The sequence below is a fragment of the Carassius gibelio genome, chromosome A17 (genome assembly GCF_023724105.1).
Source record: "Carassius gibelio isolate Cgi1373 ecotype wild population from Czech Republic chromosome A17, carGib1.2-hapl.c, whole genome shotgun sequence".
Lineage (NCBI taxonomy): Eukaryota > Metazoa > Chordata > Actinopteri > Cypriniformes > Cyprinidae > Carassius > Carassius gibelio.
The window spans coordinates 10,829,969-10,853,423 of NC_068387.1; the positions used below are offsets into that span (position 1 = coordinate 10,829,969).

A 23,455-nucleotide genomic window follows, 5' to 3' on the forward strand; every position below is an offset into this window, starting at 1 on the left:
TCAGTGCACATGAACATCTAAAAAGACACAACATGAAATATTTACTTTATTTCCAACTGAAAGATGCCTTCAGAACTACCTTTTCTGTTTAATGTAAAAAAAGACACCATGACCACAGTTCTGTATTTTTGTGATACCCTAGAGAGTTACAGAAATAGTTTACATGCATTTCTCTGTTTGGGACACCAAGGATAGACTAGAAGAGATGACTTGAATCTATTTTCTGTTTAAGATACAACCCAATGTATCAATTTGTAAACAAATACCTCATTGTGAGGGAGGAAACAATCCTTTGACAAGGGTTCAAAGCATCCAACACATTGCATGTCTCATATGCAGTTTACAATATTTTGCAGATACAATTAAGTCCTCGTTCCTGGAGGTATTCCTTCAGTTGGCCAAGAGGATGGCTGATCCTTGAGCAAGGCGGTTGTATCATACACTCCCCAAATGTCAACAAGAAACCAGCAAAGCTGAGTCGCACGAATAGTGCTTAAGAGCTTTGGTGCCATGCTTAGCTTAAATAGTGTCATAGAATAGTCACTTCAAAGCTGTCACTATCAGGACTCCTCAAAAAACAGCAAGAAGACCTGCTGGACCTCCGACACGTCTGTAATATACAGCATGAAAAAAAACAACAACCTGGTCATTCAAGAAAATTAAACACAATATGCACCAAATCATCAGCAGTTGGGTAATGAATAATTACCATACAACAACACACCCTCCTGTGACTAAACATCGAAAGAATCATTCGTTCACAAATTGGACATTACAAAATGGACTATTACAGGTAATAATGATATAAATGTTCAATTTCTTGCACAGACTGACCTTAATATAGGGTCAGGAGCCACAAGTATTCAATGTGTGTTGCCTGATACGCTTTTTTTGTTTGTTTCCTTTCACTCTCAAACTGACGGCAGCAGCCATCGAATTGCATTTTAAGAATGAACTTGGACTGGTTTCAGGTAAAAACGTCCTACTGTAGAAAAAACACCTATATCTTGGAGAGCCTGAGGGTGAGTAAATTAAGATATTTTTTTTTTTGGGGGGGGGGGGGGGGCGCAAATCCCTTCTAAGGAAAACTAAGCAACTAACTCACATTGCTAATAATGTAGCACACGTACGTTTGCAAGCTGTCTGCAAAGCATCTGCTGTGCGTCTGATGGACGTCTATACATGCATTCTAAATCATAAACGTCTTAAAGACATTCTGAAGACATATGTTTGCATTTCTCTGGTTTCATTTACATTCTGAAGAATTAACAGCATCAGATCATATTTGATTGGGCTGCCAAGTGTCAAGATACTTGTACAGAAAACGAATGGGAAGGTCTAATTAAAACACTAAATAACGATTTATAACGCTTTGTGAAAGTCATTGAGTAGCCAAGTAATAACTTAAGTGCTCTGTTGATTCATTAAACGCTCTGACAGATTCAGTTTATTAAGAACAGAATAGGCTCATAAGAGTCAGTAGATACTGTAGGTGATGTAGAAGATAGCCTACTAACGTTACACACGCTGTGTTTGTTGCTAGGAGCCCACGGCGACAATAAGAAGTGCTTTCTTGCCATTATTTTGTGGCAGCCTATACGTTATAATTGATTTAGATTCGAGTTCTTCAGAAAAGCACCAATGAGCATGGTAACTCGTCTTATTGCAATATATATATATATATATATATATATATATATATATATATATATATATATATATATATATATATATACAGTAACCATATTGGTTTGCTACACTAACCATAGTTGAACCATGGTATTTGTAGTAAGACTGTGGTTATACAAATGGTTATCAATACGTCCAATAAACATGGTTAATTGACCAATTCGTAACGGTACTAATGTCAGAATCCTCTATGAAATTCATTATTCGGACACACAATACTTAGGTCACTATTGAGTGAGTGCATTGATTTTGAAACACAGCCATTGCCTTAATTTTTTTAGTTGTCGATCTCATTATTCTTTTGTTTACACATTCTTCATAGTTTGCTAATTTACTAGTTCCACTGGAGGACCAAAATAAAAGAAGATTACTTTCAGGAATAATCAGTGTATTATATTAAGTTACACTTTAGCGAATAAACATCTTCAGTCAACTCTTAACCTTCTTGCCTATAAACAAAGCCAAGTATTTAAGCCTACTAGACCAAATAATGCTGCTTCCGAATTTGCATTACATGCCAAGATATTTGTATAATAATTAAGTATTTTTAAATACACAATTACTTATCTGCTTTCTGAGATTGTGAAAGAAAGTGTCATTTTTAGATTTTAGATGGAACTGAGCAGTGGCAGGAAGGACACAACATTCCCAAAACATCTAGTTTATTAACATTATTTCCTATTCTACATGATGGTTGACGTTTTGATGGCAAAGATTTATCATCTTGACATGCTAAGTCATGCTGTCGTGATTATTTATGGTCACTGTTAACGTCAAATGAGTTGTTTTCACACCAGCTTACCTCGTTATGTGGAATACACTGATGGAAGTCAACCATTTCTGACATGAACTTTTCTGATCTTCTGGTGCAGAGCTGTCTGGGGATCTGGAAAAGGAATAACAGACCACCATCAATATTGAACAGTTTTCAGTGGAGACAAGGTCTTGCCAAGCAAAGAAGCAAGGTACATTTTTGGCACTCTATGACAATGCAGACTGTCAATATTCTGAAGAACAAAACATCTGTTGTGGGGAAAAAAATGACTGATTATTATTCATAATATCATTAATTTAGACAACTACAGATGCACATTTAGACTAAATGAGATGCAAAAACCATGCATACTGTCAATTGTTTCTAGTATCCTCCTTGAAAAATAAATTCTTAATGTTGCTTCTTTGAAGGTTTCAGAATGGCAAACTATGTTGTGCCATACATTTTTAATAAAAAGGAATATATGCACATACGTATGTTTCAAAAGTTTGGGTTCAGTAAGATTAATTTTGAAACAAGCTATTGCTTTTCATTCAACAAGGAAATTTTAAATTGCTCAAAAGTGAGAGTAAAGACGTTTATAATGTTTTTAAAAAAGTAAATCCTGTTCTTTTGAACATTTATATTCATCATAAAATCCTAATAAGAAATGCATCATGTTATTTTTACAAACTATAACTGTTCTGTGATGACAAGAAATGTTTCTTGAGCACCAAATCAGTATATAAGAAGGATTTCTGCAGGATCATGAAGACACTGAAGACTAGCTGGAAATGTACAGTTTTAAAAATAAAATAAAAATTATAATAAATATTAATATTTCACATGTTGCTATTCTTATTCTATTTCAGATCAAGTAAAAGCAGCCTTGGTGAGCATTATAAACTTTTTCAAAAACATTTAGAAAAATCTTAACGACCCCAAATGTTTAAACAATGTTATTATTTAAATGATGGTAGCATATTGTAGAATATTGTACGCTGTCGGGCTACTAGATTTTGTGCACACTGCACACATATTCAGATCCTTAAATATTCACTGAAGGCCATTCAAAATGAGCTGTGTAGTCTGACAAAATAACAATTCTGTTGAGTGGAATCATATTATAGGCATCATATTCATAACAAGAAAAGTTAGTCCATCCTCTCCACAAAATCTAAAGGATGCAGATAGGATTTCATGAGCAATGGGATGATTATAGATGTTAGTAGCGATTATGGCATTGATTTAAATAGATCATGACAAATACCATCTTGGCAGTACACTTTACCTCAATACTAAGCTGTAAACTTTCAAGTGATCGAAAAGTGCCTTGGCCTGAGTGTTGTGAGGAGGCTGAGTCAGAGCTCATGGGACAGAGCATGCTTGACACATGTGTTAAGACCCCATCGTCATTCTCAAAAACTGGATTTACTCTCATAGTATTACCAAATGGGAATGCAGGTTGTGAACGCCTACAATACAAAGGAGATCAGGTCTTTATACCAGCATGAGTCACATTAAAACAGGTCACCACTGCAAATCCAGATCTGGGAAGAAAGATCAAATGTCTAAAGAAAAAGAAAAGGGGATAAAGTAAACCCTGCTTACACAAGTCTTATGGTCTTTCTGGTCCGTATGCATTTCTTGTTAATGAAAATCAAGATGCTTATCACAGCACAAACCACTGAGAGGCTTCCCACCAGGCAGGCTACGAAAAGGAGAGGGTCAATTGGCACAGACACCAGTTCGTTGCAGCGTTCTCCATGGTAGTGCCAGAATTTACCTAAAGGACATCTAAAAGTGGTTGGGATAAAACATGTTTTTGATCATTTTCTCAGTCATCTAACATGGGCTCAGGGTTATATATTAAATAAATATATATAATATATATATATATATATATATATATATATATATATATATATATATATATATATATATATATATATATATATATATATATAAATATATAAATTATATTATCAAAAAATATAATTTAATAAAATAAAATAAAATAAATAACAACATAAAATATAAATATATATATATTTTCTGACCTAGAATTCAGTTAGGTTTGGTTACTTTTCATACTTAAATCAATAAATTAAATCAAAATCAAAAAATTCTTTCATTTTAAAAAAATGTCACTCAGACATTAAACAATGCAACACCAATTACACATTTAAATTAGCCGTTTAAAAAAAAAAAATGTATTGATATTTATTAACTTTTTCTACATGGTGGGGAAATTGCCAACCTCTTCTTCGTATGAACATTGACCTTGGAATTACTTATCTGCATTATATATATATATATATATATATATATATATATATATATATATATATATATATATATATATATATATATATATACACACACACACACACACACACACACATATATATATATATATATATATTAATAATTACTTATTTTGTTTAACTTTTTACACACTCGTCGTTAGACCTTGCGCTAACTATTACTAAAGTACCTGTAAAAAGTGATATTGCAGGTTTCTCATGTTAGCGTACCTGCAGGCCGCTCCGTGTCCTGGTATGATCTCACACAGTCCTCCGTTCAGGCAGTATTCAGGCTGTAGGTCACAGATGCTGGTGCAAGGTTTGCCGTCCACCGTGCTGTAGCCCGGGTCACACAGACACTCGGGCTCCGAGGTTAACGTGTTCACCACGCAGCGGGAGAACTCATTACACCCCATAAACTTACATGGATCTGCGTGGTCAGCTGCATTAGACAATAAGGAGTAATTGGCATTGAATACTTGTGGCCAGACACACACAGATGCTTAAAGACTTAATACAGGTGTGGTTATCCCTTTACGTTAATGTGGATGCTTTAGTTTACTGTTCTGCCCCATTCACATGACAGCATGTTTAATGTATTAAACATTAAACATTCCAGCCACTGGTAGGTCTTTCTACTTCTGGATGCCTTAATGCTATTTCGAAAATCTCATTACAAACGTGAGATTTTAACTTAACAAGGAATCAGTCTTGTTGCTAATAATTAACATGTGGTTTGATGAAATCGCCAATTCACAATGAAACTGAAAGACTCTTTGTCATTTTTCCACAGCAAATTGAAGTCAGTGTGAACAGAGCTTTCTTAACCCTCATAACGCTTTCAGGTCTCTTTTGACCTGGAAGAGATACATTCAATTTGATTTATTATATAGTTATATGAGTGTTATATTAGTTATATTGCTTCTGAGATTTTGTGTTTTGTTGATAAGCATTGACGAACCTTGCCAACATGAACAACTGATAACTTTTTCATCTGAAATGCAATGTATTTTATTATTTATTTTGTTTGGAAACTTTTCCGATCAATATTTATGTTGTCTAGATGTTGATTTGTTAGAAATGAATTTGCAGGTTTCATACATTTGGACTGTTTTTGAGCAGTCATGAGTAATAAAGTCAAAGGAATATAATTAATTTCCATCAGTCCTATGGGGGTTAATGCTGCTGATTCTCATACTATACTGGGGTTCATATACATTTCATACAATCATATATTCAAATAAGATTTCGCATCATATATTTTGCATCATAATATTTTGCATCATAATATTTGTTGTTGTGGTTCGTGTGTTATTTTAAATATTTATGAGAGGTTGTTGATCAGATGAAAAATATTAAATTATGACTGTTTTCTAAAACGATTCTTTGCACCTGCAATGTGAAAATCGTATACAGATTTTGAAGGCATTATGATGGTTAAAGGGTTGTTTCTCTCAAATATGAAAATTCTTTCATCATTTACTGACACAGTTTTTTTTTTTTTTTTTTTTTCTTTGTGGAACACAAGAGGAGATACTTCGAAGAACATTTGGTCCCCATTGGCATCCATTGTATGGATGAGACTTTTTTATTTATCTTTTATATCTAAAATATCTAAAGTCATTCAGGTTTCTTCTTTCAACACCGTGCTTACCTTGTTCCACATCCACTGATTGGGAGTTGATTTCCAAGTCCAGTCTCTTGGACTCAGCCTTGCAGAAGTCCTCAAGCACACACTGCACAGTCTCTGTAACATTGTCTGGAAGCGGTTTGTTTAATGTCATCTTGCTGTTTACCACCACACTGCCGTTCTTGAAGTTCAGAATCTCCAGCTCCTTAAATCCAGTCAGGTTGGACTGCAGATATGGCAGGAGCTGTGGGAAAGCAGAGATAAAGGTGAAATGAGTGAGTTGCGACTTCTCTTTCGTCGTTGCTGACTAGTGCAGACTGGTTAATTGTGCATGAATGAAATGCAGCTCAGATGTGAAACCTTTGGGATTATCAGTTCTGAAGCAATTCTTCTCCATTGCTAGAAAATAAACGATTTTGGCCAGTGTCTGTCTCTCATCCTATTACAATATGCAAAACCTTCTCACTGCTCATTTCATTCTGCATGAGGAGGGCCAGTTAGAGATAAAGACGGTTGTTCAGGAGAAATAGGGCGTATAGCAGCTCAGTCATTCATCTCGGCTCAAGATTTCAAGAGCTTGATTGCATCAGTCACACATAAGATGGAAGACTTTAGGATATGATAAATTCACATAAGAGTCACAGAGATCATTTAGAAAATCTCTCAAATTAGATTTGCATATTATTTAATAATTCACTATTTTTAGCCTCACAATTTTCGTTCAATGTAATGAAAATATTGTAATCATTTAATAACGAATAGTCAGGAATTAAAATTTTAAATCTGAAAGTAAAAAACAAACAAACATGTTTGTTTACATTTTTAATTCAAATGAAGATTCAAAGTTCATTTAATATATTAAAGGTTCCATTTATATTTAAATTTTTATTATTATATTTTAATGAATTACATTTAATTGGCATTTTAAAGTAAACATTTTAAAATGGACCATTTCCATTTAATTCAATTCTAATTAAATGTTGTGTAATTTAAAATAGTAAATATGATTAATGAACAGTGTCTGTATAAGACGGGGTAACTAACACTTTTAAATATTTAATAAAAATGTATCATTTCAAATATAAGTAATATTTTAAATAATTTTAAAGAATTTATTTGGATGAATATATAGAATATCATTTATATTTTAATTATTTACATTTTTTTTTCATTTTTCATTTTAAAACATGAAATATTCTAATCATTTAATAGTGAATGGAGAGCGCTCAAGGAGAGTGCACGTGAAGTAAGTGCTCGTCTGTGTAACAGGAGGTGATCTGCCAGTCATGATCAACCTCTCGGCTGAGTGCCAGGGCCGAGCAGGTGTTATTCTTCCAAACAGGCCTCGCTGTGACTCAGAGCTCACCCTCAATCAGTGTTACTGTCTAGCTCATGCCAGTGTCATGACCTTTGACGGCCGTCACAGGACAGAAGGAATCGTCTCATATATACAGTAACACTCATTTCCAAATAGGTGAATTAATTAACACAGACAGCATCATTGTAGCATATCCCTAGCACAAACCAGTAGAGACAGGAGTAAATGAGAGGCTGAAATCAATACAAACCTAGTTTAAGTCTAAAATATTACAGCTTTCTCTACCGAAAGCTACCGAAACGTTGAATTATAAATGGGCAGAATTTGTATGTGTACGGTGGAAAATCAATGTTCCTTTTGCAGAATTTGCAAGAACAGAAAGAGGTTATCAGATTATCCTTTAAAAGCCCATTTATGAATCAATGAACTAATTTGATGCCCATTTTCACCTAGATATTTACCAGAGCAGCTTGTGACCAGAGTTTAGATCATGTGATCATCCAAAAGGTCTCATAGCACTGGTGTTAGTCTACTGACTTGAAACTACAACACAATGCTAGTTTCGGGCAACCACTTATTATTAGAAATTGAGTCTTTGTGTCTTGGGATTCATACAAATGTCAAAATTCGATATCTTACAGAACACAACATACAGTAAGATGTTCAAAAGTTGTTCAAGAATCCCCAATGCCTTAGGAGCTGTGTGAAGTAAATTATAAAGATTAAAAAAACAAAAACAAACTGCAAACAAGAACCATTAGGAAGAGCCATGTACTCTTTAACACAAATGAAAACCAGTCTGGACCAGTCTAGATAAAAAAATAAAAAAAATATATATATATGTATCTTACAAGAGATCATTCAAAATAAGCCACAAAAGCAGCTACTGTGTCTCTGTGAATTGTTTTTATTACAAAGAATTGATTGAGCTGCTCATTTCAAAATCTTTTTGAGATTGTCATTGACGTAACACTCTAATAAACAACATTTGGAAACAGATTACATTCAAGGCCATGTGTCTCACCGAACAACAATTCAAAATCATTAGGCAGCCTAACCAACTAAAAGCAGATTTAGAGAAACAAAACTAGACAGCAAGTCCCTGAGGTATTTTTTTGGCATGCTCTGTGTTTTTGGTCTTTTAACTCAACAAGATTGTGAAAGTGGATCCTCTGTGTTTTACACAAACAAGAAAACAATATAACACACAGATATGCAGTTTAAGCAATTTACATGAACACATACTCTCATAATGCCTACTGTATATGCACATTTTATTGTTAGTGCACACCGAAATCCTGAGAAATAAGGAAACATCCATACTATCAAGAAGAAAAAAAAAAGAAAAAAAAACATAGGTTGGGCAAAGCATTTAGCTTTGGTTAATGCTGGTTAGAGAGCTCATTGATCAGCAGTTAGACCAGTAAGAACAGAAGTGGGAAGATGTTAAACAAAAGTGCAGAATTTAGTGCCAAAAAGTGATTAATTATATGCTCTTTCAAATTTGGATATATATGTACCGGTATTGAGGCTAATGTCTTCTGTTCTCTCTCAGTCACTTGACTAGAAGCCTCAGGGTTTGGTGAGTCACTTGGTTCAGAGAATTGTCTCTAGTTGAAAAAAAAAAAAAAACAGGATATTACCAAATGTTATCTGAATAAAAGCATAAGTGCAAAGTGTTGTATGACTGGACAAGAGGTGTTCTGAAAATTCCTTGGTTTTTTTTTGAATGCTGAAGCCTTTGTGTTTTCTCTTGTGTTAGGATTGTTCAGGGCAGGTTTTCACTCCAGTGAGCATGGAGTGACCAGAGAACAGAAAATGGAAAGAAGTGAGTGGAGTTGGAATGGAGTGATTATGCATCACTTTGAACAGGGAGGAAAAACTGCTCCACTCATACGCAGGTCAAGTTGCTTGGTGACATGCAAAACTTAATGCTTTGGTTTATTCTGGAACAATTTTAATTGGCATAAAAAAAAAAACAAAGTGGTGAAATTTAAATTGTCTAAAATTTAAGTTCCGTTCGCAATTGTAATTACCTGGAGCCTTATGCCTACAATCAAATGAACTGCAGCCATGCCGATATTCAGCAACACACCACCCTTGTTTGTGTGAGATTGCTTAATTATGTTTTGAAATTGCCATACAGGATTTCATTTTTTTATTTTTGTCTAAATTGAAATTTAAGGTAAACAAAGTTTAGAGCAAAACATTTGAAGACAAAATAAGTATCCTTACTCAAAATGTACATAAATGTAATTCACTTTTCTGTCAGTCACCCAAACCCTATATACAAAGGATTTATAGAAAAATATATATTACATTTTGAACAACACTCTTCTCAGATGACTTCTGTCAAATCCCTGCAGACAAATGACACACTTTATCTATTCAGTTTTCCCAACATGCACTGTGCACAGAAAAAAAAAAAAAAAGTACAGCTAACAACAAATGGAGGATAGAAAGGCATGCATCAAGACACAGTCAAATACAAAGGTGTGTTTACCTACCAATTCAAGAAACGTGTTCTCCAGTGATTTGTACTCAGGGGAACTCTTGTTGAAAAAATCCTCCGAAAACATCATATTAGTCACACGTAAACTAAAAAACACTACTAACTCTTTGGCATGGTTAGAAGCCGTCACTGAAGAAGTGGTAACATAACCTAGAGGATGAGCTGAGGACTGTGGATTCTCGTCGACCTCTGAGGGGAATCCACTCCCAGGGTCCAGAGTGTCATCCTCCTCATCGGACTGTTCAACATCTTGTGTTTCTCTATCAATATCTGTACTATCTTCATGTGGGGGAGGTGAAACCGTCCACACAGTCTGTCCCTCTTCATCCAGGAAACTGTCTGAGGTCAGGTGTGAAATGAGGTCTTCTGTGGGCGTTAGTTTAGAGGGAATTGCTGCCGGAAGAATTGGTTCTGGAGTGGTAAGTCCAAGTGGAGGCACCTTTCGATGGAGTGTGTCTACTGTGGCACTGACAGATTCTACATGGTCACTGAGGTCAATTGAAGTGGGCGACTCAACTGGACCTTCAGCAGAGGTCTCTAAAGGTTCGAAGGGGCCAACTGTGTCATCTTCATGAAATATAACATCTTTAGCCGGCTCAGTAGGGGTTGGGGAGGTCAGGATTGATGATGTTGCTTCTGCAGGAGTCGCCGCTGGTGTTATATCAAAATCAATTTCAGGTTGAGTTGAAGTAGATGCTTTTGCTACTTCAAAAGACTCTAATTCCAGTGGTGCAGCTGGGGCAACAATTTCATTTCCCACATCCTCTTTTACTTCCGACCACTTTGATTGGTAATCCACTGTAGTGGTTCCTTGCAAACCTTGAAAACAAAGAACCGGTTTCAGAGAGTGTCTTTGAAAATGCGTCTAATGCAAAATTGCAATTGATTCTCAATTTTTTCGTCTTCCTAACTTAAAGGGCTTGGTTTGGAAGCAAGTGCTCTTGTACACTAACCACTACAAATATGAAAGATTTACCTTCGGTCGCTGAAGTGACTTCAGTGGTTAGACTCGCCGTCTTTGAACCCTCAAGATGGGATCTGTTAATAAGCTCTGTGGCTACTGGTTGTGTGGGAACGTGAGATGAAATAACATCTAATTTCTGTATATCACTCCTTTCTGTCCCCTCACCCGAAGTGGTTTGAGTCCTATCAGGGCCCAGATCTCCAAAAGAGATGCCCATACTTCCACAAGGTGCTATAGTGTCCTCCGAGTTGGCTTTTGTGGACTGTGTACTTATTTCCCCAGGTAAAAAAATAGATTCTTTGCTGATTTCAGTACTGGATCTCATGCTCTCCTGCTTGCCTGCTGTTGAGGAGTCTGTACAGGGCGATTCAGGTAAGGTAAAACATTTGCAGTCTGTCTAGGGCTCTTATGTTGATTGTATTGATTTTGTGTACCTGGTTCGAAAGTAAGGGAAAGCACGTCCACAGGAAGTGATGTGTCCTCACTTAGCGCCTTGACCACCATGCCCTTTAGGACTCCCTCTATGCCATATTTATCAGTGGAGTCTGTGTCACTTATGGCCTGTGTCCCGTCAGTCTCAAACACTACAGCATAGCTTGCTGCAGCACCTTCAGAGCTGACCGATGTTAAGAAGGAAATTGGTTTGCATGAGGTTTTGCATGGACTTGTATTAACCTGATCGTCTGTCATGTTGACTGAAGGACCATAAAACCATTTTAATAGCTAAATAAATATCATACTTATCATTGGCCTATCAGGCTGATACATAATTGTTATTTTAAATCTTATGAGAACTGAGTGAGGAGATTTGGTGAGTCTTCTTGGATTTGTTTTATATATTTAAAAAAATAATAATTAATTTAACTAATATAGGTTTGCTTTGAAATTCATTTTCACATGCACAGGATTTGGGATTTTTTGGGGGAATATAAAATTGTTCTTAATTGTTCTTAACAGTGCATGAGGATTAATTATTGCAATTTCCCCAAAACTACTATCATATGGTTGTAAGAAAGCATGCTGTGTTATGAGTAAACTACACAGTCTACAGTACAACAGAAAATGATGGTACAATACAGTAATTGAAACACAGTTGTTCTGCATACAATTTGCCAAGTGTTTCTTTTCTTTTTTTTTTTTTTTATAAATACTTACCCCATGTTGCCCCTGTGAGAGAATTACCCATCCACAAATACAATTTTCAAGTTCAGTGGACTGTAATATCTCGGTGAATCCCACAGTTCCAGAATCAACTTACCGAAATCCCAGCTCCTGAATCTCTTTAAACCCAGGAAGTTTGTCAAACACATGCAGCATCTGCAAAAGTGTAAAGGAAATATTCTAGGCGTAATTGTAATAACTTTATTTCAACAGCTGCTTGATTCAATAAATTATGCACAGTAGGTTACATATCCTTTCCATAGATTTTGGATTGTCCAACATGCTGCCATGCTGTGAAATCATGTGCCATGGCTCTGGTCTTATATTTACTAATCTTATGCCGGCTTTTGTAGTTACCAAATTCTTCTTTGGCTTTCCTGTTTTTCTGATCTTTCAAGGTAAGCTGCTTTAAAACCTTTTGTAGTAATTTGTATAATTTTTTTTTTTCACTTTAAGATCTCCAGAACTCTAAAGTTCTCTAGAAAGTTCTTAACACGAATGCATTTCATTTATTTTATTACAGTTATCACTCACTGCCCCTTAAAATCTATTTCTTTTATTAGGTTTCATAACCACGTTCCTGCTTATTGTCAATGTTCCTGTTTCCATATTTCGCCTTCTAAGCTCAACTCCATCACAGGCTCTTTCTCAGTTAGTAGCTTGAAACAGCTTGAATCTGTGTAAAATGGCATATATTTAATAGTTAATTTCACTTAACCTTCTCATGAAGATTGCGAGTGAAGTCTTCCCGTTGCGGGCTGTCTGGATCCCTCAGTAGTGCGCTGTAGACGGGGTCTACTATAGTCACGCTGAACTCCACAGTGTGCTCCACCAGCTTCTGAGGGACAACATCTGGTGCCCCGGTTTCCTATCAGATCAGAGAATAGTCAATTTGTTTGCTTCGGACTTCATCAGTATGTTAAGTGCATATTCTAAAAAGCAGGAGTTAGTGGCCGTACGCTGTCAGAATCCATAATGAAAAGCTCTAGAGGACTCTTTGAACCTGAAGCATAAAAAGCAATCAATCAGTCACTTTTTATAAGATCAACCAGTATTTCTTTCTCATTCGGATGGTGAGGACTTACATTTCTCGCCTGGTGCTGGTGTGAGAGCCCTAAAAATAATTGAAAACATATCAATTCCAGAATGATATATGCAATAAAATGTATTGTTCCTGATAAAGGGGCTGACTGCATATAAGCCCGAGTATGTTTGTGTGGCTCTAACACCCAAGCGTAATATGTCTGGGCACAGATCCCTCTTATTAAAGTGGATCAGGTCAGAGAGCAGTGTTTAGTTAGGCCACCAAATATGAACAAACTTTGTTTTTTAAAGGACAGGCTGAGATTTTCATCTCCCACTAGTCAGGTGACCTCATTCTAGATAATTTGATGGGTTGGGGACCAAAATGCAGACAAGTAAATCGTCATACCCTGAATACATTCAAGATCATCTTCGGGATTCTTACCTCTCCTGCTCATCTTGAGCACTCACTTTCTGTAAATGAGAATTCACGAAAAAGCCTTTTTCAGGTTAATGATATTGGCACTTTTATTCTGTATTGGCAAGATGAAAGGACTGAACTGGCGACGGACACGAGCAGCTACTCACACTGGCTACCATGTCAAGATGCTCCTGTGTGCTACTAAAATTCCGGGCCAGATCCTCCATGCAAAGCGAGTCTCTCTGACAGGCGTCCACCCACTGCTGGTACTCCATGGTGTCAGGAACTCTGTCAAGAAAGATCTGGAAGGCCTCCCACACAGCTTCTTGACAAACTGTTTCATATCATGAGAATTATTTATCATTAGAGAACTGAGCGGAGATGGTGAGGACCTGATAAAACATGCTGGGACACATACATTATCTGCACCGCTGACAGAGATAGCACATATTTAATAATGTTTAGCATGCAGTCTTTGCTTCCGTTATCTCATTTTGCCTACACTCTTATTATGGACATTTAATTAAGAGTATCTTTTAACTACACCTGACAGCTAAATGTGCCTCACCTTCACCTTGTTTGTACCAGTAATTTCATATCTTTGCTATCTGTTTCAGTGTAAAAATCTTTGTCAGGTGACCCAAAAAAGGGTGCCTCATATTGTCTAAAGTATTAGGAAACAATAGGATACACCAGTGAGAGCCATTTTTTAAGGGTCTTTAGGGACCCTTCATACCGAAATGACATTGTTGTCATAATTTACTCACTTTCATGTCATTTCAAACCCTTTTGACTTCATGTGGACTAATTCTGTGATGCTTTTTCAAGTTTTGTGTTCTACAGAAGTCATACAGCAACATGAGGATTAGGACATTTTTTAAAGTTGTCAAACAGTCTCTTATGCTCATATTTACTCTTTACATTTATAGCATAAGTTTTTTTATTTTTTTATTTATTTAATCTTTTAGAAAAAAAAACCCAGTAAAAACAGCAACACTGTGAAATATTACACAATTTCAAATAACTGTTTTCTATTTTAATGTAGATGTAGCCATTACTTCAGTGTCGCATGATCCTTCAGAAATAATTCTGATCTGGTGCTCAAGAAACATTTCTTAAGGCCAATGTTGTTGGGAAAGTTTAGAAGAACAGCATATAATTGAAATAGATATGTTTTGTAAAATTGTAAATGTCTTTACTATCACTTTTGATCAAATTGAAGCCTCCTTGCTGAATACAGTATACATTTTATACTGTATATTAAAAAAAAAACTTTTCAACATATATTTATAAAGATTTTTTTTTCATCATTATTATTAGATATTGAAAACAAAATGTTTAATTTCAATTTCTTTCATTTTTAATTACTTTGGTTTTACTTTCCTTGCCACATATAGAAATAGTCCATACTATAACACTCAAAGAAGGCAAGGCTAAAAAGGTACACTACATTTTTCTACACTTGGCTCAGAGCCACTTCTTTTTTTGGCTTGGCATGATCCTTCATCTCTCAGAAGGCTTGGAATGATCGGGAAGTTAATTATGATTTATGAGGATCTGAGGTGTTGTTGCCTAATTCGGCACTGATGCTCAAGGCTCTGTCCCTTGTGGTGTTTAGGGTAGATGTTGTCCTACCTCTTAGTTTGTAGTAGGCTTTATGGCTGGTGATGACCTCCTCCATGCTCTCCTGGGGACAGACTTTCACCCCCGTACTAAACAATGCTGATCTCTTAGCTCGATGCGCTTCTAGAGAAAGTGAATCTCTGCCATCTGTCAGCTGTTTGGTTGGCTGTGGAGTCTCCAGGAAGTGCCTGTACTTCACATTTCTGATCCTTAGAATCAAGTCGTCAGCAGTGAGTTCTGCAAATGTCACAGCAACAGCGTGAATTAAGTGTTTCAAAAGAGCAGGATTGACTTTACCTGAGATCAGTAAGCCACTGGATCATATAATTACACTTCATGTAATTACACTCCCTCGGAGACCATCTGAAACACTTTAAGTCTATGTTTAGTATGCTGAATGAACATTTAATTGGATTAGGCCTAAGTCAAGCAGTCGGTTTTAACACCATCCTGGCAGATGTTAAGTGCATTCGCTAGAAAAGAGTTGAAAATGTCTGCTCTCCAACTGTTGAAATCACAGACCAAGCTGGAAGAAATTCTTCAAAATTATTAACATTTTTGCATGAACTAGCCCTTTAAATTATCAATTTGAGTGGTTCCATTTGTACAGTGGTGTGTCATTGAAAGTTCTTACTTGCCAGAGACCCTCAAACTAACTCATGCTGACATCTAAAGAATATTCACACTCGAGGTGGCCCACTTTCTGACCTGTTCTTAGCTGTTAGAGTTTTAACCAGCACCTGCGGTCATTGCCGTAATAGACCTGAACCTTGTTTTTTACTGGTATTTACAGACTAGAGAATTTCAGGATGAATTGTTCAGATATTAGAATGAAAGCAAAGCTAACTTCATTAACTTCAGTTCATGTTGTTGTCATAATGAACATACAGCGATGCATTTAATTACTACAGTAATGAAGCATTGAACAAGTTTACAGTTCATAACTCATATCAAAGTACATCTGGATGTTTTCAGACTAATTTAAGAGCTGATCTCTTCAGAGGTTATAGTGTAATCTTTATAATTTCTTAGATGTGTGACTCACAGATCCATTAAAAACAGACCAATTGTTTGTCCCCTTCAAGTGAGATCTGAGCCACTTCAACACCTGCTGAGAAGTTGAAAGATCATATTAGGTCTTTATTTTTCAAATCAATGCAATGTCGTGCCTTTAGGTTATTAAAAAAATAGGGTACAGGGCCTCCAAAATCGTGTCTGTGGCAACATTTCTGCAAAATCATATTGGGTGTCTTTTTCGCAACACTTGTGAATGTGATATGTCTAGTGACTGCCTAAAAATGTGAATTCAGTTTTATCCAAAAAAGAGGAACATGAATCTGGTTTTATTTTATTATGTTGGTTGTTGTACTTCAGCAGTTCAGAAATGAAATGACAACAAAAGGTTACTGCTTTATCACATCTGAAAACATGGTACTGCCAGAGCGGGGTAGATTACTTGAAAATTGTAATTCGCTACTGATTCCAAATGACATGACAAAAATTTTAGTTAGTAACGCAATACACTATATTAAACATTTAAAGTAATATAATCATATAATATTTAGGTCCTTCTCAAAAAATTTGCATATTGTGATAAAAGTTCATTTATTTTCCATAATGTAATGATAAAAATTTAACTTTCATATATTTTAGATTCACTGCACACCAACTGAAATATTTCAGGTCTTTTATTATTTTAATACTGATGATTTTGGCATACAGCTCATGAAAACCCAAAATTCCTATCTCAAAAAATTAGCATATCATGAAAAGATTCTCTAAACGAGCTATTAACCTAATCATCTGAATCAACTAATTAACTCTAAACACCTGCAAAAGATTCCTGAGGCTTTTAAAAACTCCCAGCCTGGTTCATTACTCAAAACCGCAATCATGGGTAAGACTGCCGACCTGACTGCTGTCCAGAAGGCCATCATTGACACCCTCAAGCGAGAGGGTAAGACACAGAAATAAATTTCTGAATGAATAGGCTGTTCCCAGAGTGCTGTATCAAGGCATCTCTGTGGGAAGGGAAAAGTGTGGCATAAAACACTACACAACGAGAAGAGGTGACCGGACCCTGAGGAAGATTGTGTAGAAGGACCTTGGGGAACCTGCGGAAGCAGTGGACTGAGTCTGGAGTAGAAACATCCAGAGCCACCGTGCACAGGCGTGTGCAGGAAATGGGCTACAGGTGCCGCATTCCTCAGGTCAAGCCACTTTTGAACCAGAAACAGCGGCAGAAGCGCCTGACCTGGGCTACAGAGAAGCAGCACTGGACTGTTGCTCAGTGATCCAAAGTACTTTTTTTGGATGAAAGCAAATTTTGCATGTCATTCGGAAATCAAGGTGCCAGAGTCTGGAGGAAGACTGGGGAGAAGGAAATGCCAAAATGCCTGAAGTCCAGTGTCAAGTACCCACAGTCAGTGATGGGGTGGGGTGCCATGTCAGCTGCTGGTTTTGGTCCACTGTGTTTTATCAAGGGCAGGGTCAATGCAGCTAGCTATCAGGAGATTTTGGAGCACTTCATGCTTCCATCTGCTGAAAAGCTTTATGGAGATGAAGATTTCGTTTTTCAGCACGACCTGGCACCTGCTCACAGTGCCAAAACCACTGGTAAATGGTTTACTGACCATGGTATTACTGTGCTCAATTGGCCTGCCAACTCTCCTGACCTGAACCCCATAGAGAATCTGTGGGATATTGTGAAGAGAAAGTTGAGAGACGCTAGACCCAACACTCTGGATGAGCTTAAGGCCACTATCGAAGCATCCTGGGCCTCCATAACACCTTAGCAGTGCCACAGGCTGATTGCCTCCATGCCACGCCACATTGAAGCAGTCATTTCTGCAAAAGTATTCCCGACCAAGTATTGAGTGTATAACTGAACATAATTATTTTAAGGTTGACTTTTTTTTTAAATTAAAAACACTTTTCTTTTATAGGTCGGATGAAATATGTTAATTTTTTGAGATAGGAATTTGGGGTTTTCATGAGCTGTATGCCAAAATCATTAGTATTAAAACAATAAAAGGCCTGAAATATTTCAGTTGGTGTGCAATGAATATAAAATATATGAAAGTTAAATTTTTATCATTACATTATGGAAAATAATGAACTTTTATCACAATTTGCTATTTCTTTATATATATATATATATATATATATATATATATATATATATATATATATATATGAAGAGTTCAGATGCAAAAGCCTCTAAATGCCATCTGAAATTTGCATCTTAAATTAGGATTTTTATCAAGCTCCTATGCTTAGGTTGAGTCATTTTATTTTAATGGCAATGTGCAGGTCCTTTTCCAGGCTATTAAAGTGAAATAACTGAACATAAATATAGGAGCCTGATAAAAATCCTAATTTCAGATGAAAATTTCAGATGGCATTTAGAGGCTTTTGCATCTGAACTCTTCATATATATATATATATATATATACACAACATTTAAGAATCTTGATGTAGTGAAGATGACTTGCTGAAGTTCAAACCAAGCATCAGAATGGGGAAGAAAGAGGATATAAGTGACTTTCAACCTGGAATGGTTGTTGGTGCCAGACGGGCTGGTCTGAGTATTTCAAAAACTGCTGATCTGCTTGGATTTTCACACACAACCATCTCTAGGGTTGATTACTCTTAGATTACTTTTGACCTAAAACATTTATCACTAATCTAACTCTCACTACATTTTTTTTTCTTTTTCATTTGTTTGCCTGCATGCCATGGGGCATCAGAGAACCACAAACATGCAAATGTATTAATTAATTATTAACTTATTATTATCTTTGAAGACAAAAAGCCATCCAAAGACACATTAATACATGGTTAAATAATCTACTGAGTGATCATACAAATAAACATTAATGTGCTCATCAGTGGTTGATGCAATGTTGAGAAAACACTTCTTCAAATTAAAATGATTTTTGTGAATCCAGTAGTGGTCAAATGCTGTGTGTGTAATTACAGCCACCTGACCAGCGACTGGTTTTTGTGTGAGAATTCACAAAACTCAAAGACTTTTTGAATATATACAAGAATAAGGCTATTTCAGAAAGGAATATTTAAAAGATGAAAAAGAGGAATAAAGGAGTTGTGTGAGTAATATGTAATAATGTAAACAATAAAAAGTAACTTTAGTCTGATTATGAGAAATGTACATTATTTTAAAATGTAATGTAATCTTATTAAAAGTACTTAATTTTGGGAATCTGATAACGTCATCCATCCAGTTACTACCCAGCTCTGTGAACTGCCTATAATAAACAAAGGCACATGCGAGATATAATAGAAAAGAAATATAGAAAAAGTTATCAATCAATCAATCAATCCATCAATCCATCAATCAAAGTTCATTCTTTCATGAACTATAATAAAAGTGTTTTGGGATCATAGCATAGTATTGTGCAAGGATCTGCGCAAAAATAAGCCTTTATTAATTTATAGCTAATCATAATTTGTGTGAAAAATGAATAAAAGTGTGAGTTCTGCTGTTCATTTCACTTGGAAAACGGCAATACATTGTATTTATATGTGCTTTTTTTTGGAGTTTGCAAAAAAAACAAAAAAAATTCTTATAATGAGACTATTTTGCAAATTCTACCAGTACCTGCATTATAATGCTAACTGGTTTTAGTAGAGTGTGGTTAGTCATTTAATATAGATTCATGCAAACTACTTTATGACAATCGGTGCTGAATCTGTAACAATTACACCATTGTTTTCATCTGAAACCCTGGTGTCAAATCAGATTGGACCTTCAGTCTCATTATTTTGTTCACTCACAAAAGATGCCCTGTTCTAGTGCCACATGTGGCCCTATTTAGAGATGTTTGTGGTGGAAGACAGTGAGCTGATTGCTCAGAGATACTTAACAATGTGTTTCTGGGTCACAAAACATCTGACCGCATCTGTTAAATAGCAAACGAGCAGATGTAGGGCCAGTGGTGCAATTTCTCAAAGGTAAACCAGGGTGACTGATTTGATCGTGTGTCCCGCTGCCGTCTATGAGCCCGCCGAGCACATGTGCAGACACGAGGGGCGGTGATACTAATTGAGCTGTACTTCTGAAGAGATGAGCGAGGCCCCCACAGCAAAGCTACAAGCCAGAAAAGATTAGCGTTCCACACGGCCACAAACAGAATGCCTTTTGTTTCTCTCTGCTAATGAATGGAGCTTCTGAACACTTTTGCCAGACTAGAACCTGCATGCAATGTTAGTGAAACGCACTTTTCCAGTATATTGTGCCAAAAAGGAAGCGATAATGGTGTGCTTGCCACAAAAATGTGATCAAATGATTTGTCACAAGGCTTTGTTTGCATAAGAAAAATCTTTGGGTTTCTTTTATGTCCTCGCAAATTGGCTCCTAAAATATTTAAAAGCCCATTCGATCACCGAGGGCAGGGAAATGCTATTGTGTGAGGAATCGCACAGGCTGTAGTCGCTCCGAGGCATTGTACATTACCAGAAGTCTCAATTATAGGACTTTGTTTAAATAAAACAGCATTCGAATGGCGTTCAAACAGCGGCTTACCTTTGATTCTTGTGGCTTGGAGGGTAAACAAGAACAGAATGAGGAATAATCCTGTTTTCAATGGCATGTTGCAGTAGATTATGTCCTTTTGGATGTAAAGTTGCTCATTGGAAAGAAAAGACAGTCCGAATCGACTTATCTCACATCCGAGGGTGGAAGAGTTAATTTCCATCGACTATGTGTCCAGGCTTCCATGGATGGTGCTGGTTTTGGGAACTACTGTAAGTTGGGTGGTATTCCTGACAAGATGGTGCAGATTCTTGGTTACAGATTTGGTCTCAAGTGTGTGAGTGGGTGGAAGATGCTCTGTAGGGCATGAGGGGAATGATGAGGTTAAAAACGCTGCCTCTTTTTCCAGACTAATCTGTTTACCTCTCTCTGACTCCTAATCCCCGTGGGCTCATGTGGTGAACTATTCTCATCCTGTTAGTAGCCTTCTGGGCCGGCATGTGCTAGCCTTCTTGCTTCAGTCACAAGCCACTCGACTTGCCTACTTGCTCCGTTACTAGTCCGCCCGACGCCCGTCTCTCTCAGTCTGGCCCACTCGACACAAGTTTCTCAGTCCTCTGCCAGCTTTTGTGGCTGCCAAGCTGAAACGCTGTATTCTACTCCCCCAGTTTGGGACAGCAAGCTCTGCTCTTTCTCTGATCATGGGGCCAGATCTGTGTACTGAGCGTGTGCTGTCGTACCCTTGTGGTGCATGTTAGTCCCCAGGCCTACTGCTTGAGCTGGGAAGAGGATTACACACACCCTGCCTGCTTATTAAATTTCACAGCCATAAATAAGTCTCTGCAGCTCAAAATCCATTCAAGACCTTCCACAGCACTGGACCGTCCACATTGAATTTCCAACTTTCAAGAGATAATGAGAACAGGCTGGTGGCCGTTTGTAACCAGCAGAAACCCCGCTGGAATTAGGAATTTTAATCATTTTTTTGCATAGTTAAGGCTCTGAATAAAGCTGCTCATTTTGCTCGTGGCCTGGCAAAAAAGAAGAAGAGAAAAACTCTCTTCTGCACTGCATCTTGAAGTGTTGATTTAAATTTATATGAGGACTAAAAAACAAACTACTTCTAATTTTATATATGAATATGTTAAGCTTAAAAAGCATCAAACAAAACCACAAACAGGATCGTTTTTAATAAGCTTTATTCTAGATCTAAGTTGAGAAATATTGACATTTAACATGGTAAATAGGTTTTCTACCGAAGGACCATAGTTACATTAGTTATTGCTATTACTTTACAGTTATAGTTTTTAATTTATTTTTATTGTGCCAACATTATTATTTTGCCATCAAAATGTTCTAGCATTGGTTGTAGTCCCAAATATCTGAGACCATAAGGAATATACTTTTCCTGCACTTTTTTGTCATTGTTGTAATTTTCTGCTGCAAACTGTATATTCATCACAGTTATATAAAATTTGATTAGTGACTTATGAATAGTGTAATATCTTAAATACTTATTTATTGTTATGTCACAATGTTTCTTTTTTTTATATTTACAATTATTTCAGCTTAACTCCTGCTTTAAATCAGGTTTTAAATTAATTATTATTATAATTTTCTTTTTTTTTAATTTAAACCCCAGATTTTCAATATGGCCTGTGACCTGTTAGACAGTTTAGGACCCCCTGACCCCCAGCTCTCATGTACTGCTTTAAACAGAATCAGAGGAAACCCCTATTCTGACTGATACCCGCAGCTCAATGACAAATCTCTTTGACGTGGTTTTCAAATTCACCTGTCCAGTACTGGAGTTAATTCATCTACCTGATGGCAGGAACAGTCCAGGGATATAGTATCAGCAATACTTATGCGGTAATGCAAGAAAGTTGGGAAAATCAGTTGGCTGGCCTTTCTGTGTTTAATTGTCTTCGGGAGCCTGATTCAGATAAGAGCGGTAAAAATGAGCTCAAATGCAAAGCAGGCTGACCTTCTCACATATGTTAATGAGTTCCATCACTGACCAATCAAAAGGGTGAACTTCAATTAACCTGGAGTGAGTGACTGTCTGGAGTCAGCACATCTCTTCTCCATGTGTCCTCTGACAGAGCTTTATATTGATGGATGACAGTGACTGACTGAATTGTCACTGTCATAATCCCTGGATACAGCTCTCATTATTTTGCCCCATGCTGCGTGACATACATATGATCCGCTCATCTTTGCATGTGAGATCTCCCCAAGTTGTTCTACACAAATCCCTCAGATGAGATCTTTTTTTGCATAGATATTTTTTTTATTGCCCAGGAAAGAACCGATAAATTTCACTGTTCACATGCTGACTGTTTTGTAACAACATTATTGCAGTTGTGCTCTTCCTTATTACATAATTTTTATTTGACAACTTATTTTATTTTGTTTGAATTTATTTGTAATATAAAGACAAACTTTTATTTCAAGCTTCTTGCCAAGGCAACATTTTTCTTTCTCATTTTCATTTAGTTTAACTTAATACTAAAATAACTGAAACTGAAATAAATAATAAAAACTATATATATCTATA

At 36.4% G+C, this 23,455-nt stretch overlaps 1 protein-coding gene across 1 annotated transcript; it reads right to left on the reverse strand.

Annotated features, from left to right (window-relative positions):
• Positions 1-33: 33 nt before the first annotated feature.
• Positions 34-21,418, reverse strand: LOC128031559 (interphotoreceptor matrix proteoglycan 1-like). Its single transcript, XM_052619878.1, has 18 exons — positions 20,947-21,418; positions 15,414-15,638; positions 13,946-14,112; positions 13,803-13,831; positions 13,420-13,448; positions 13,294-13,337; positions 13,053-13,202; positions 12,432-12,490; positions 11,608-11,789; positions 11,186-11,527; positions 10,205-11,028; positions 9,218-9,307; positions 6,404-6,623; positions 4,981-5,191; positions 4,055-4,240; positions 3,735-3,918; positions 2,492-2,575; positions 34-610 (listed from the first exon to the last, which is right to left on the reverse strand). Exons 1-18 carry the CDS (start codon positions 21,116-21,118, stop codon positions 530-532), a joined length of 3,279 nt encoding a protein of 1,092 aa, XP_052475838.1. The 5' UTR covers positions 21,119-21,418; the 3' UTR covers positions 34-529.
• Positions 21,419-23,455: the final 2,037 nt, after the last annotated feature.

Excerpts from the sequence above, each read along its gene's own strand:
- LOC128031559 (XM_052619878.1), bottom strand. The coding sequence starts at position 21,118 with ATGGAAATTAACTCTTCCACCCTCGGATGTGAGATAAGTCGATTCGGA. Across the intron at positions 9,308-10,204 it reads AGAACACGTTTCTTGAATTG|AGACAATTCTCTGAACCAAG; the intron begins GTAGGTAAACAC and ends TTTTTCAACTAG. Across the intron at positions 6,624-9,217 it reads AGACATTAGCCTCAATACCG|CTCCTGCCATATCTGCAGTC; the intron begins GTACATATATAT and ends GCTTTCCCACAG.